The following is a 14,209-nucleotide window of genomic DNA, read 5'->3' as shown; positions in this document are numbered from 1 at the left end:
TAGTTAATGTAATGTACTAATGTAACAGCAAATATTTTACCAAGTTCTGTTTTGTTAAAGCAATAGATACAGGTGGTCTGTACTGAAAAAAATGATCCGGATGAATTTTGCATCAAAGTGCCCAACTGCTACATCATTATTAAACATCTAGGTGCTTAAAAAAAAGAAAGAAAAAAGAAAAAACAGCTTTGGTACCACAAAATTGTCAGATGGTGAAACAAAATATTGCGAAATTCACAGCATAATCATGAGGGCAGAAAGCAGTCACTAAAGCAATAAGCAAGATTATGTTCAAAACGAACAGAAAATATATGGAAATATGGGGTGTTTGGGGGGGGTGGATGTCAAATAGGAAGAATCACAGTCATATAATTTCATTTCTTGGGAAATTCCACCTCTGACCTTCAGGAGCGTAGGAAGTCGTATGTAGGGCACGCACGTGAACTTACAAGACCCTGTTAGATAAAATCTTAAAGAAAGGCCTCTTGAAATTACCATTCTGAAACACCCTTTATCTATTTGCGTAAGTTATTAAGGGCTTTCTACAGTCAAAATAGAAGATAGCTATTCTGTACTAAAAGAATAAACGTCCATCTTATCCATTCTGAGTCCAGCAGCGTAAGGCCATCAGGTCATTGGTCGGAATGGCCACTTTCAGGAGTCCTTAGACTGGGCAAAGGAGTCTGTTCCATCTTCTGCGTACTGCGCCCAGGCTGTCACCCAGGGCTCTCCATTACTTTGCCCTTCAGACCCCCCCCAAACATGTCTTTCAGACCCCGGAGCCAGCGGGGTCCAGAGGGTGGCACTGAGAATGCCCTGGAAACGCTGGGACGTCACTGCTGTGCACTTCTGACAGCGGCGACTGGCCGTCGATGCAACGCTTGCCAACGGAACGCCAAAAACCCAGAATACACACTCAAGTATTAACTGTGAGGATGTAATATTTTGCCAAAAAGCAGCAGCAGATCTGGTTCTAACATTATCTAACCCACGGAGAGCAATCACTGACACAGACAGACAGACAGAGTCAGTCACTCGCACAGACAAACAGACACACACACACACAAACACCTGCCACAAACTCAGAGGCAGTTCCTCTATGGAATAACTGGAGTCAGAGTACCACATAAAATGGTGTATGCACATCTTGGCAGAATTCTTGCCATATTACAGAGATCTTTGCAAGTAGATGATCTTTAAAAAAAGACAAAAAATGTCTGTAGGGTTGTAATGGTTCAGTGAGATTTCCCTCGCTCTCTCACACTCAGGAGCTGACCACAGAGTGTGGCTGGAGAGCAGCATCCTCCCTCTGCAGACCCGGCCTCCCGCCCAGGTGGGACGCCTCAGAAACGAACCGGCCAGGTCCTGATGCTGCACCTAGGGGGTACGGCGGGTGCTCTGCCACAGCAGTCTCCGGGTGGGAGTTTGAGAAATCGCCAAGGCCCGTTGTCAAGCCACTATTTTGGCCAAAGTCCAAGGCATGGGCAGGAATGGGGTGGTTCTGGTAGATCTGGTTGCCTTGGTTCCCAGTGGAAGAGGAGGACGTGGAGAAAGAGGAGGCCGAGGAAGACAAGGAGCCCATGGAAATATGGCCCTGCCCCACCTCCATGGATTTCTGCGTCGACATGGTACTGGTGGGCGAGAGGAGGCCTGGTTGTGGCCATGCTGCCACACCTGGCCTCAAGGGGGCGCTCTGTAACACTGCAAGCTGCTTGGGAGGAACAAGGAAGCTGGTCTCCTGAACGGGATGGGTTTCTGCAGGGACCGGCTCCTTCCAGGCCACAGGAACCGCGAAAGTCTGCCTCACCTGCCAGGCAGAGGTAAAGTGAGGCTGGAGTGACTGCGATTCAAAAAGAAGATGCCAGTTGCTCTCCCAGTAGGCACAGCCACTTACCTGACCACACAGCTTCTCGCGGTCCAAAGCTGATCCAGTGCTGATCCAGGGCCCACTGTGCGGGTGCTGATGGCTCAGATCGGACCTCGCTCGGCCACCAGTACTGGTACCAGACGAACCTCCTTAAGGAAAACAAAGATCCAGAGCTGTCATGCAAGCATACAAGTGAGCAAACAAAAGAGTAAAATGACACGAAAGAAAGTATTTTATGGTATTCATGAGTACAAGTAAATACAAAATAATACCCAGTACTGGGATACACTGAGGGCGGGACTCCTAAAATGCATGTACAGTGGTACTTTGGTTTACAAGCATAATTCGTTCTGGAAACATGCTTGTAATCCAAAGCACTCGTATATGAAAGCGAATTTTCCCATTAGAAATAATGGAAAATCATATGATCCGAACTCAAAAATATTCATATAAAAATTATTAATACAAAATATAAAGTAAAAATACATTAAAAAATTAACCTGCGCTTTACCTTTGAAAAGAATCGTGGATGGTGTGAGGGAGACGAGAGAGGAGAAGAGGAGGGTTATTTTGTAGGACGACTTTCACTATAATTAACGGAATCACTGCTATCTGTTGGCTCACTGGAATCTTTTTCTGTTTGTGCGACTTTAACAAGGAACCCATCCAATGACAGCCTCTTTTGCCTCCTTTTCGATTTCACAAAAATGTGGACATTGCATTGTCGTTAAACAGATTCATCACTCGCACTGCTACACCCTTATTCAGGTGGTGCTTTTCTACTAAATTTTGATTATACGAGTGAGGCATGCCGACTGAGACCGAGCATGGGAGACGATTACCCACAATTCTGCAGCGTGAGAAAGTGAATAACCATTGGTTCAGTTGTGATAACGTGCGCTCGGCGTCAAAACAAGAAGCGCACGCATGCACTTCCTGTTTTGAAGCCGAGCGCACGTAATAACAAGAAAAACAAGGTGCGCCATATGATTTTTGATGATACTTGGCGCTCGTAAACCAGGACTTGCTCGGTTTCCAAGTCAAAATTTATAAACAATCTTTGCTTGTCTTGCGGAACACTCGTAAACCGCGTTACTCGTAATCCGAGGTTCCACTGTAATTTTATAAGTTATATAATTTTATAAGTGACCTCTGGATCTACAGACAAGTCATTCTGATCGTGATTGCGATGCCAATGCCAGTGAAAAATGCAGTGCAGCTAAACTGGTGAATTTCCCTAATGTGCGGCAGTCTGGATGACTCTGCGTGTGTATGAATGGTGTGAGGTGTTCTTCCCTATAAGATGCACGCTACCATGTTGAAAAGAGAAGAATGGTTAGAACAATGTGACTCCCCCCCCCCCGCACCCCCACAGGAGCACCTGAACTAGAGGAGGCGCTGGATGTGGTGCCGGAGGACTGTGAGTGGTCCATCGGGCTGGTGGACACACTCGTGCTCGTGTTGGTGCCCTCATCTGCGGTCTTCTTAAAGAAACTATGCTGCAGTGCGTAATATGCCTGGATGCGGCTCTTGGGGTCGTAGTCCAACATCCTTAAGATGAGGTCCTTGAACTTCAGATAGTCGGCGACGGTGTGACCGGCCTCCCCGGCCCGACGGCCACCTGGCCCCCCCACTTCAACTCCCAGGATGGTATGCAACTTCCGTGTTGCCGGTGGCTTGTACTGCAGGGCAGAGAAACGTTAATAACACACAAGTACCAAACACCAAAACTCCAACCAAATATGGCAGTAACCTTCCAAAAGGACAGATGCCAGATACACACCCTCTTCCCATCTTTGGTCTTCTTCATACCCCATGTGCCGTCAGACAACTTCTCAAAAAACTTCCTGGCTTTGGGAGCCAAATCCATAATGTGACTGGGAGGGATACCGAGTACCTCCACAATTTTATTCATTTGATCTGTCTGTAGAGATTTGAGAAAGTGATGTTAGATATTATTATAGACACAAGTTTGAGAAGCAATAATGAAAGCTTCTATCAGTCAGTGGATGTTCTCGTTTTTACAGGTTAGGCTATAGATTTGTGTTCATTCAGAAACAAGTCATCAAATGATTACACAATACAAATTTTATTACCCTACACATAGTATACATGCCTTTCCTGAAAAGTGAAACTAGTATTTAATGAGTTCATACTGCTGTTAATGAAGTAGCAGGAATTTTTACTCTTGTATTTGGAATTTTTACTCTTGTATTTGGACATCTGGACAGCCGACAATGACGCTCTTTAGTGCGCATAAAGATCTAGGCAGTACAGTTAAACAATGTACCTCATTTGCCCCACTGAAGAGGGGCTCGCCAGTGTGCATCTCCACCAAGATGCAGCCCAGAGACCACATGTCTATGGCCAGGTCATAGGGCATGCCCAGAAGCACCTCGGGGGAGCGGTAGAATCGGCTTTGGATGTACTGGTAAATCTAAGAAACAAGTTGAGCCATCACATCAATTTGTCATCAGTTAAAGACATCTCAATACGCAAAGCTTCTGTGCTAACAGACTACATAAACAAGTGCATCCAACTCACCCTCTGGCCAAGCTGACAAGAGCTCCCAAAGTCCACAATCTTGATGGCACTTCTCTTGGGGTTACACAGCAGTATGTTCTCTGGCTTCAGGTCGCAGTGGATGACGCTGAGCTCAGGCGTAGCCAGGAAGAGCAGCGCTGTGCACATCTGCTGGGCAAACTTGCGGGTCAGGTTGAGAGAGACGCCCCGGAAGTTGGTATTCCTCAGCAGGTCATACAAGTTGTAGGACAGCATCTCAAACACCAGACAGAGGTGGTTTCGAAACATGAAGTGGCGCTTCAGGTGGACTGAAAAGAAAAAAAAATAAAGTATAAGAGGAAAACAGCGAAGTTTACATTTATTAAGTTAATTCATTATTGTATTTTGGCCATCCTAGTGACATGTACAAACAGCAATACCTATGTAGTACTTGAGCTCCGTGTCGTGTTTGTTCATCAGCTCTAGAAGTCGTACTTCGATCTGAGCTTGATTGAGAAAAGCCTTCTTGTTTTTGATGATCTTAATAGCGACCCATTCCTGCTCTGCGCGATCATAGGCTTTAACAACCTAACAGCAAAGAGAGAAACTGCACTTAACCAAGGCAGAGAGATCAAGGAGACAGAGAGACGAGGAGGTCCCAAGAAAGTACACCAACCGTTTTACAGACGCTAAACACTCAGACCTGTTCTGTCTCAAGTCAACCAGACCTAAAACTGCACTGTTCTCAGGGTCAAAACAAAACAAAATTCAATCCAGAGATTATATCAATGCCTATATTGTGGTAATCCTCAAGTTATTCTGTACAAAATTCCGGAAAATACTTTAGCAGGTCCCGGTGGAGCCATATTTAATCTAAAAGGCCAAGCTATGGCTAACATTTCATTAGTTTGCATTACACTGAATTATCATACCTGCCCAAATGAGCCTTTGCCGATTAAAGAATCTATTTCATAGCGGTCCATCCATGTCTCGCCATTTTTCACTATGTAGTCATAGTTGTCATCATCGTAGCCATCATTGTACACTTTTCTCTCCTTCTTGTGACTGGAGTCATCGCCTCGGCCTTGCTGATACCGTCTCTTCTTTTTTGCATAGTACACCTCAATGTCAAAAAGTAAAGGCGACGGGGGTCAGGTGACTGAAGTTTCATGCTTCACACAAGCCACAGCCTAACAGATGCATCACACATAATTATAAACTTACAAAAAAAGGAGACGGTGCATAAATCGGGTATAGCGAGTGTGGAAAATGCCGTTACCTCATTGATGTGCTTGTAAGTTTTGATCAGGTCAATGGACAGTTTCCTCAAGGGAGCTGAAGCCGGCTCACGGAAACACTGTGGCATGAGCCCCTGTAACACGAAGCCGTGGTCAGCTTCCCCACAACCACACATTTAACCTCCTCCTCGGCTACCATGCAAATACCGTCGCTAGTTGTTTTTTTAAAAATAGCTCTTAAAACTTAAACACACACTGTTGCGTTTTTAAATAGGGTGCTGTTACATCCCTCCAATGCTCACACCCATTTACAGAAAGGGAAAATGCATTAATGCTTTAATGTCATTATACACATACTTCACTGTGAACCATCTAAATTCCCAATTAAAAAAAAAAAACACACAGAAATACCACAGTAATATCAAATGATGAAATAATATGCACATACCAGCATAAAGCAGCATTATAATAAACAAACGAAAGACAAAGCATCATCTGCCCCAAAAGGGGGTGTCCCCCGTACGTGAGTGCAGGTACCTGGGAGTCTGTGGCCGGCTCACTGTATGACAGCTCCGTCCCAGAGGCCCCCACACACAGCAGGTGCTCACTGCACTGCGGCTGGGAGTGGGCCATCTGTGAAGGCATGGGCCCAGCGGCATGGAAAGAGAACGAAGGTGCAAGCCGCACGGATGAGGGTTTGCATGCTGAAGTCTCCCCTCCTGAAATATAACGGGTTGTAAGTGTGAGTCAGCAGAAATGACCTCAGTGAAATTATTCCTGTACACATATTTTTAAACCCTGCTGGATTCAGGCCGGTTTTGGGTTTAGAAACAAATTTAGCCTTCCAGGGGTCATACAGATTAAAAAATTAGATTTGAAAACAGAAAAAAAAAAAAAAAAACGATGGAAAACATCTGATGTCATTATAAAACACCCTGTTAAAGCGCGAGCAAATCGTTCCATGAGCGTGCAGAAAGCACGGCGCTCTACTGAGCCAAAAACTGCATGGACTCGCCTGTGAAAGCAGCTGCTGTCTGATGCTGCCGGAGCGAGCAGCCCCAGAGCCAGCGGAGGGCCAAGCCGGTGACCTGCTCCCGGAACTCCCGCAAACAGCCGCGACGTACCGCTCACACACCGACACACGCATCGGCTGACACACACTGCAGGAATGGGAGCTACTCGAGTCATCCGTGTAATTATTTAGTATAGGTATAATTAAATCCAATTCAAAGGAGTGTTCTGTACAAGAAAGCTTCTGGTCCATAAATCAAATCTTTTCAGTTCTGTGTTATAATCGGACTATATGCCGCAAGTGTGAATTTTGCAGATCATTAAAGGCGCATTTATCAACATCTTTCACCAGGCAACAATGCAGGAGTCACACAGAGTAACCACTATTCTGAACCCCAGCAACAGCACCTAATTACAACAGCCTACCACCAGTAAGATCTCATGTCATTGGCCTGGTCTTTGACAAACTCACCCAATCACAAGGCAGAATGCAAATAACCTACTTTTGTTGCCAGGGCAGAGCTTCCACTTATTATCCAATAGGAAAACAAGTAATAAACGAGAAATGAAATTGCACATTGTCATATTCTCAAGCTGCTTTTCACACATTAGTTCCCAGCAGAAAAAAGCAACCCAATGCAGGAGCAGCATTTGTCTAGAGACAAGAAGAAACAAACTTACGAAAGCAGAGCAGTGGGATAAACACAGAACAATCACCTTTTCTTTCTGTAACAGGAGAACTTCCAGTATCTATTTAACTTTGTAGTATATTATTACATTTATTTGCAAATTTTTGCAATGCACCATTAATATACCTAAAAAATTCACTGAATCAATTCCTATGCAGTACTTTGCTCAAAGGTACAACAGACAGCATATGAACATGAGAAGAATGACCTACAATATTTAGAATCCAAGATCAGTTCCTTATTTGCTAATGTACCATTTGATTTTCTTTAATAATTTAAACGAATTACAAAAGCAAAAGTAATATGCAATTCAGCAAGTCCATAACAAAAAGTAACTAATTTGAAATGTGATTTTTATCAAACCGATTCTCTCAAGTGTACTAGTTAAAGGGTGTTTACCATTTCCATTTCTACTGCAATATCTAAGGATGAGGAGGAGCCAGCATTGAATATCACACTTCAGGTCCAGAATAGCATTTCTCAATTAGGACATATTTAACCCATCAACAGTGACAAGGTATAGGTCACAGAAATGTCACAAGTGTTTTTGTAGAAATGAAACAAAAAACAGGTGCTGTAAATGAGATTTAGCTCATTTGGAGTCTGAAATATTAGCAGCACTGTAAATGACTATTGTGACTAAATGCTGTTTTGTTGTGTATTTAAATAGTCAGATTAGAGTTAACGAAAGTGTAATAATTTCATTGAGCCGGAAAACATAAAATAATATACCTTTTATAAGGTAAAATAAGACGGGCAAAAACAGGAAATACAAAGACAGCAGACAAGCAAAAGTCAAGTAGCTATCAGCATTTGATGACTTCTCAGGGGAACCTAAGTTTAGAGCCCAGGTTAAAGAAAAATAAATAAGAAATTATAAAAAAAAAAATAATAATAATAACCTAGATATTTTATACAACATTCCATTTGCAGCTCCAAATAATATCTTTAAGGTGATAATCCACATGAAAATACCGTTATAATACATTTATAAATCCCCTCTATTAAACACATGTTCAGTATCCAGCAATTTGACCTAGATCGTATTCCATGACAAACTACAGACACATCTACCACCAATCATAATTGCTAATTATAGTTAATATGGAAACACAGTGAGTCTATTACTATTCATTACCATTTTATTTAGCCATAAAGCTGAATCTAGATCTAGATTTGTCCTCGATTAAAGCAGGTGGCTCACAATGCTTAAAACAGTCCACCTTTTTGTCCTATTGCATCATCTGCAAATGTCAATCTACTAGACCACTAATTACAAAGCCCTTGGTTACCTAGCTCAGGTGGTATAAACTCACATTTCTCTTATTTATTGAAAAGAGCTACTACTTCCACAATATCTTTTTTTTTGTTCAAATACTGAAATATATTTCAGGAAAGAACATTCCTAATGTCATAATGTACAGTAATCATAACTAGGTGAACTTTTTGTGGACCTAATTTCAAAAATGATCTACGTCACACAAACAGATTTACCTGCCATTCTGATGACATCACATGGATTCTGACTTATACATACCTATGACTTATATATACCTAATACAGGAAATCCTAATTCCACAGCAGCAATTGAAACCATGAAATGTTATTTTTAAAACTGTGATTAAAAGAAAACCCCCAAAAAGATCCTAACAATACTAGACAAATACAGATAAAATAAGTGTGTTTACTCCCTTACACACCCCGTTAATGTGCACATACCAGAGAGGGTCTACAACATACATATATATATTATGCAAGTCTTCATTTATCTAAAGTTGATAAATATCATCAGTACTGTATCACAGGTGAAAATACTGAAGTAATCAGCCCAGAAAAGCTGCAACAAGAACAAAAAGAGCGTTTATTTCAACGATCACAAATCTCACACCATCCTGAAAGAAGAATGATAGAAAACCACAACTCAGAGGTGCCCAGCTTTCATAGGCTTGGGGTTACAGTTATGTGACGAGTGGAACCAAAGAGGAAGTACTCTGATTACAAGATCCAAAAAGAGCCAAGAGCTCTGTTGATTTACTGGAACAAAAGGATGCAAACAAAAGGATTGTTTAAAAAAAAAAAAAACATTTAATAGCATACTTTGAGTGTTCATGTTTGGTTAAAAAAAAAAGTGCTAATATACGTTAAATTAATCTAAGTACTGACAATTTACTCTGACAAAAGAATGTAGAACACAGACAACAACGTAAAATCTGATGGAGCAGATTAAAACCCAAGGCCGGCTGTTGTGTGGTGGAATAGGGTGCGTAAACATTGTATGGGGAAGCTCAGACCAGCCTGGGACCATGCAAGATGATATTTTCCTCTCAGCAATTTCAATTGTTCCTACAATCACAAACGAACAAAAAAAATATCCTGAAGATTAAAAACTCACAAACCAATGCCTCAGCACAGTGTGTAGCACCGTTGCCTCAGGCCTCCAAGTTTGTGGGTTTGAATCCTGCCTCGGGTCTGTGGCGGCTGGATGATGGATGGACACAGTAATAATAACATCACACAGTCGGACTACAAAGACCAAAAGATGTCCACCATGCTACAACCATAGAGGTTCTGCAGCACATATATCCTGACTATCGATGAACATACATTAGTTTTTACTAAAAGGGCATTACATTTATTTATTAAATTGTCATTGTCTAACAACAGGCAGGCAAATAAAGCAGTTACTCACTATTCCCAATTAAGTGTCACTAGCGATAAGTTTGCAACAAGGCTTCAAAAACCACAGTGGGTGGGATTACAATGCTCTGTCAAATGCTGCCTGGCTTGACTATTGGACAGAAAAGGCAGTGATTGATGGGATGCGACGAGCCCACCCACTATGGTTTCTGAAGCCTCATTTTTCCCATCATTAACTGCAGCTTGGTGGTGAAACAAGCTGAGTGGAGAGAAGTCTTTCAGTCGAACCTGGCTGATAGAAACAAGATTTGTTTTTCCCATAAAACATTGGATGCAAGATAACACAGACAAAGCATTAAAAACCCATGACTGCGGAGAGTACAATCTGCTCTCAATGGCATATTAACCTGAGGGAAAACTGCCATATAATGACAATGATATTTTGCCCAGAGGGTGGCGAAACAAAATTGACCCATTTATCAATTATCAAATACCAGTGCATCATAAGTGTGCACATACAACACCAACCACACTGCAGTAACGGTAAGTCCCTATGTGCTTAACGGGTACACATTCAGGTAACAGAACGACAGGCGGACTATGAAGGTATCAGAAAGGTTTCATTTCCAAGGACCGTAATATAAATTGCAAAAGCAACATATGCTACAAATTTCCAATAATTTAAAATCATCACATAAATTCAGGAGACATATGTGAGGAATTAAAATTTTCTCGCGATTTTGCAAACGATTTTCCCATATGAGGCAAAGCAGAGATGTCTTCTCCATACGAAAATCTAGTTTTGATTTTTTTTCTCCCATTGTGCTAGAAATGCAATCGAAAGCATTCACAAAGATCTCAGCAGCCCACCAAAAAACCATTAGCTTAAACACCCATGCAGAAACGCACAAAAAACGACGGCAGACGGTGAGAAGTGACGTCTCCAGCTGCCCTTGAAAACTGACAGGAGACACAGTAAAACCAAAGCGCTCTGCCTTAAACTGTTTACCTGATCACGGCGCTGTCAAATGTTACATTTACGAAACCTCGATGAATGAATGATCAATGCGCTTCCGACCGGCATTCCGCTCCCAGTACCATCTGTAGCACATTACCGTCAAGAGCCACGGGATGTACTGGACGGACTGGAAATGCCCGGCGTCCTGATCTAGCCGCGGTACGCCAGAAGCGTGGTCCGGCTACGACTCCTTATGGCACCGGTATCGGGGCTCTCGGTGGGATCGTTACGGCGTGTCGTGCGGCGGTTCGCGGCGTCATGCGGACAGACTCACCTTAGGCGCGACCCTCATTTACGGACCGAGAGCCGCGGCGAGGTGCTGCAGCATCCAGCGCCGCCGCGCAGCTGCCGGCCCCGCTGGTTAGCCGGCGTCCGCCTAACGTCCCCGCATCGCCGCCGTCGCCCCTGGACTCCGCGGTGCTTCCGGGCAGCTGATAGGCTTGCCCGCCAAGCATGCACAACCGCAGGCTTCTCACTCCTGTGCGTGGGGCACGGAAAGCGTAAGCATGGCGCGGAAGGCAGAGCCCGTTTCGGGTGAAAAGCCCGTTTTCGCGAACCGGTGGTCGGAAATCTCATAAAATGGCGCGCTTTGCCAAGCTGCGCAGCGGACCGGCCCGGCGGTACGGACACCCGGACAAACCGCTCAGCCTGCGCCGCCTCAGTGAGCGCCACGCCTCTCAGCTGTCCCAGTCCAGGGTCGCCAAAGCATTCCTAAAACACGACTGCCATAAACGCAGAAAAGTACGAGTATTACTCCGACAGGAAGGCAAATAAGTGAAAAAAAAGAAATAGCAACTGACAAAATGGCGGCTAACTGAGAGCGTTTCCATGACGACTACCCGTCAAACTACGAGACTCCCGGATGCGCCGTTGACGTAAAGGTGACGTCCCCAACACGCACAACGTCCCTGCGTGATTCAGGGGTGGAGTTAAGCAGGTTTAGGTTGGTTAACCGACCATGCAAGGTTTCTTTGATGTCCGAATTCTTGCGGGGTTATCCATACTGTTCACATATAAGCATAAAACAGTGGCTTCGTCATACATTTTTTGAGCATGTATGAACATATTTCTTAATTTAAAATGTAATGTTAATTAAGCCCATAATGTTAAGGATCAATTGCTGGTTTCAAGGTTGTATTGTCATTATACACAGTACGATTAAATTCTTTCTCGAGTGCCTCCGTCAGACTATGCAGTAAGTAAATAAATACATCAACGAACAATAACAGCGTTCTGTGTATACCTTTTCTTAATTATATCTTAAATTACTCTGCAGTTTCCCTACCCGAATTTCTAACTAACTAGCTATTTAACATGTGAGATCCACCAGCCTAAATACTTAGTAACAATACTACAGCTCTTTTCCACAATCCGTATTTTTTTATTTTATTGGAATTGAAAAAATGTTATGATACCGTCCAATTTTCACTAGGTGGCAGCAAATATCTACATACTTGTTGGAGGGCGTTATTTTCAACATTCTTTATATTTCACATAATTTTGGAAAAAGCGAAAATTGGGTGAGTTTGTTGTGGAAGAACCTGACTGGCCCTGACTGAGCCCAGACCTCAAACCCACTAAACACCTTTGGGACGGACTAGAACAGAGATTGTGAGCCAGACCTTCACATCCAACATCAGTGCCTGACCTCACAAATGCTATTCTGGATGAATGGGCAAAAATTCCCATGGACGCGCTCCAATATCTTATCCTCCTGAGACCCCACCCATTCATTTTTGTCCATTGTAGTGGACATTTAATTTTTGCATCTTTTCACTGATGTTAGGAAACATATTTATTCCTGCTGTACACTAAAGAGGACATGCTGTGAAATTAAAAATAAATTTGAAAAAATCTAAATTGTAAGATGTCTTATTTCCTCCAAAGACAAATAACCTAAAATTGAAGGACACTTTTTTCCTTGGGTCTCAGGAGGATATGGGAAGCCTTTCTAGAAGAGTGGCAGCTGTTATAGCTGCAAAGGGGGGGTCAACTCCATACTGATCTCTATGGATTTAGAATGGGATGTCCAGGTTTCCCAATACTTTTGCCCATGTACTATCTCAATAGGCAGGTCGCAACTCTCACGAGTCTAAAGGTTCTTAGTTTTCTAACCTGTTCACTGGGTCATTTTTGAGGCATATTATCACCATTCATCAGTGTAAACCTAGCAGGTCCTCACAAAGCATCTTTGGAAAGCAGCTTTAGTTTGAACTTTATCTTTGAGTTGTTACACTATACACATTATAGTAAAAGCAGACATTGTGACACCTTATCAGTCATCACAAAGCAGCAGCAGTGTCAAAAACGAACTTCAATGCAGAACTGGAGACAGTTCAAACCTCAAGGAGGGCCGTGTGGACTTCACTGAACTTAGGCGAAAATGCACGGTGTAGCATCACTGCAGAGCATTACAGATGTGGAGTAGCCACCCATGACACCCATACCACAGGTCCCAGGGAGACACCACAACAGCCTTATCGTCAATATTCCTTTAATAAATTCACACATCTAATTACTACTGTACTATTACAGTATGTATCAAAATAAAATACAGTACTGATGTGGTCTTGTCCCTGTGGAAAAACAATACTATTGTTTTGCAAGTCCAGCCCATCACCGAAACATCTATATTAGGGGGAGACAATGAAAATAAAGCTTGCAAGTGCAAATGTGTATGGCTTTTTTTTTGGTCAAGGGCAACTGAAATTGGTGGACCCTAAGATTGAGCAAACACAGAACAATCACAAAACATCCCCTTGGACTCAAGTTTGCTAATATGGGTGATAAATGTCTCTCTTCAGTGAGGAACAAACTCAGTGACAGTCTTCTGTTGGCTTTGTTATGGTCTCAGTCCATGTTCATTTAGCTGAAGGTCTTCTCCACTAAGACTACAGCTAGCAGGAATCTTACCTGTCTCACATAGGCATGGCTGAAGTCAGCATTTCAGAGAGACCAATGAAGTCATAGGCAACTGCTGCACTCGTCAGTTAATGACTTAAAGCTCATCCCTACACCCGAGGATTGAGGGGAAAAACATACTTGCTGCTTTTCAAGCTACTGGAATTGCATTCACAAGCATTTTACAGCTGTGGCCCTCCCTCATCCGTGTAGTCCAGGGTGAGCAGAATCCAAAATGTCATGCCTTGGCGTGTATCCAGTGAGGCTTCACCCAGTTCTAGCATTTCAGCAGCAGGATGAACTGGGTCCAACCCCACACACATCCAAAGTCAATGAAGTGACACAG

The 14,209-nt window shown here is 43.1% G+C and overlaps 1 protein-coding gene across 3 annotated transcripts; it reads right to left on the bottom strand.

The window, feature by feature from the left end:
• Positions 1-497: 497 nt before the first annotated feature.
• LOC111849534 (dual specificity tyrosine-phosphorylation-regulated kinase 1A-like) lies at positions 498-11,813 on the bottom strand. 3 transcript variants are annotated; one of them, XM_023822475.2, is made up of 11 exons: positions 11,237-11,813; positions 6,145-6,326; positions 5,649-5,741; positions 5,302-5,490; positions 4,810-4,957; positions 4,412-4,698; positions 4,158-4,304; positions 3,651-3,791; positions 3,249-3,549; positions 1,895-2,016; positions 498-1,807 (listed from the first exon to the last, which is right to left on the bottom strand). In XM_023822475.2, the coding sequence occupies exons 2-11, from the start codon at positions 6,250-6,252 to the stop codon at positions 1,265-1,267; spliced, it is 2,079 nt and encodes a 692-aa protein (XP_023678243.1). In that variant the 5' UTR covers positions 6,253-6,326; positions 11,237-11,813; the 3' UTR covers positions 498-1,264. The 3 variants fall into 3 exon arrangements, with proteins under 3 accessions (XP_023678243.1, XP_072557354.1, XP_023678253.1); XM_072701253.1 differs by lacking the exon at positions 11,237-11,813 and adding an exon at positions 10,954-11,177; XM_023822485.2 differs by lacking the exon at positions 11,237-11,813 and adding an exon at positions 6,623-8,129.
• Between the last annotated feature and the right edge of the window lie 2,396 nt (positions 11,814-14,209).

The sequence above is a fragment of the Paramormyrops kingsleyae genome, chromosome 17 (assembly GCF_048594095.1).
Source record: "Paramormyrops kingsleyae isolate MSU_618 chromosome 17, PKINGS_0.4, whole genome shotgun sequence".
Lineage (NCBI taxonomy): Eukaryota > Metazoa > Chordata > Actinopteri > Osteoglossiformes > Mormyridae > Paramormyrops > Paramormyrops kingsleyae.
Note: the sequence above shows the minus strand (reverse complement) of the source record. Positions and strands in the feature narration are given on the sequence as shown.

Excerpts from the sequence above, each read along its gene's own strand:
- LOC111849534 (XM_023822475.2), bottom strand. The coding sequence starts at position 6,252 with ATGCCTTCACAGATGGCCCACTCCCAGCCGCAGTGCAGTGAGCACCTG. Across the intron at positions 4,699-4,809 it reads GGAGCTCAAGTACTACATAG|TCCACCTGAAGCGCCACTTC; the intron begins GTATTGCTGTTT and ends TTTTCTTTTCAG. Across the intron at positions 2,017-3,248 it reads CAGCGCCTCCTCTAGTTCAG|GAGGTTCGTCTGGTACCAGT; the intron begins GTGCTCCTGTGG and ends GTTTTCCTTAAG.